This window comes from Parus major, unplaced genomic scaffold, assembly GCF_001522545.3.
Source record: "Parus major isolate Abel unplaced genomic scaffold, Parus_major1.1 Scaffold246, whole genome shotgun sequence".
NCBI lineage: Eukaryota > Metazoa > Chordata > Aves > Passeriformes > Paridae > Parus > Parus major.
In genome coordinates this window covers 287,719-288,368 of record NW_015379264.1, presented here as the reverse complement: position 1 = coordinate 288,368, position 650 = coordinate 287,719, and the positions used below count along the sequence as shown (strand labels likewise).

The following is a 650-nucleotide window of genomic DNA, read 5'->3' as shown; positions in this document are numbered from 1 at the left end:
TGGCAGCTCGTTCTCTGGGAAGGCCCCACAGTTCCTGTTTGCTGGGGCTCAGGGCCCAGCTCTCTCTCCTCACCCGTTTCCCTTTGGACAATCCGTAGGAGGGCTGGCTGCTTTCCGTGCTTTCCTCAAATCTGAGTACAGTGAGGAAAACATCGAGTTCTGGGTCAGCTGTGAGGAGTACAAGAAAACCAAGTCCCCAGCCAAGCTCAGCCCCAAGGCCAGGAAGATCTATGATGAGTTCATCTCGGTGCAGGCCACCAAAGAGGTATGTGCACTGAACTGAGCATTCCTCGGGCAGAGGCACCACCCTGAATTCTGAAGCAGCAGCACAGCAAGCAGATTTCACTCTTGTGGTTTCACAAGAGATGAAGGTTCTGCTTCCCTGCCAGTTAGCAAGGCCGTGGTGGGGTTTTTATTGATTTTATATTAAATTTGGATAGAGAGAAGGTGTGTTTAGTTACAGCCACGTGGCCATCCCGTGTGCACGCTCAAAGGGGAGAGGTCTGTGATCCCAAAGTTTCAGCTGCTCCTGTGCAGTCTGAGTTTCCTGGCTGGCAGTGTCCAGAGGGATGTGTCAGTCTCCCCTGACAGCTCTTCTGGTAGCAGGGATGCACTGGTTCCCAGCCTCTGCTGGGGAACAGATAACAGAT

At 52.9% G+C, this 650-nt stretch overlaps 1 protein-coding gene across 3 annotated transcripts in view; it reads left to right on the top strand.

Annotated features, from left to right (window-relative positions):
* LOC107198628 (regulator of G protein signaling 4) overlaps positions 1 to 650 on the top strand; it is an 8,898-nt gene that overhangs the window by 5,729 nt on the left and 2,519 nt on the right. For all 3 annotated transcript variants that reach the window (XM_015615737.1, XM_015615736.3, XM_015615735.2), the window contains one exon: positions 99 to 265. In XM_015615737.1, the coding sequence (XP_015471223.1) occupies positions 99 to 265 (167 nt within the window). The remainder of the gene's footprint in view (positions 1 to 98; positions 266 to 650) is intronic.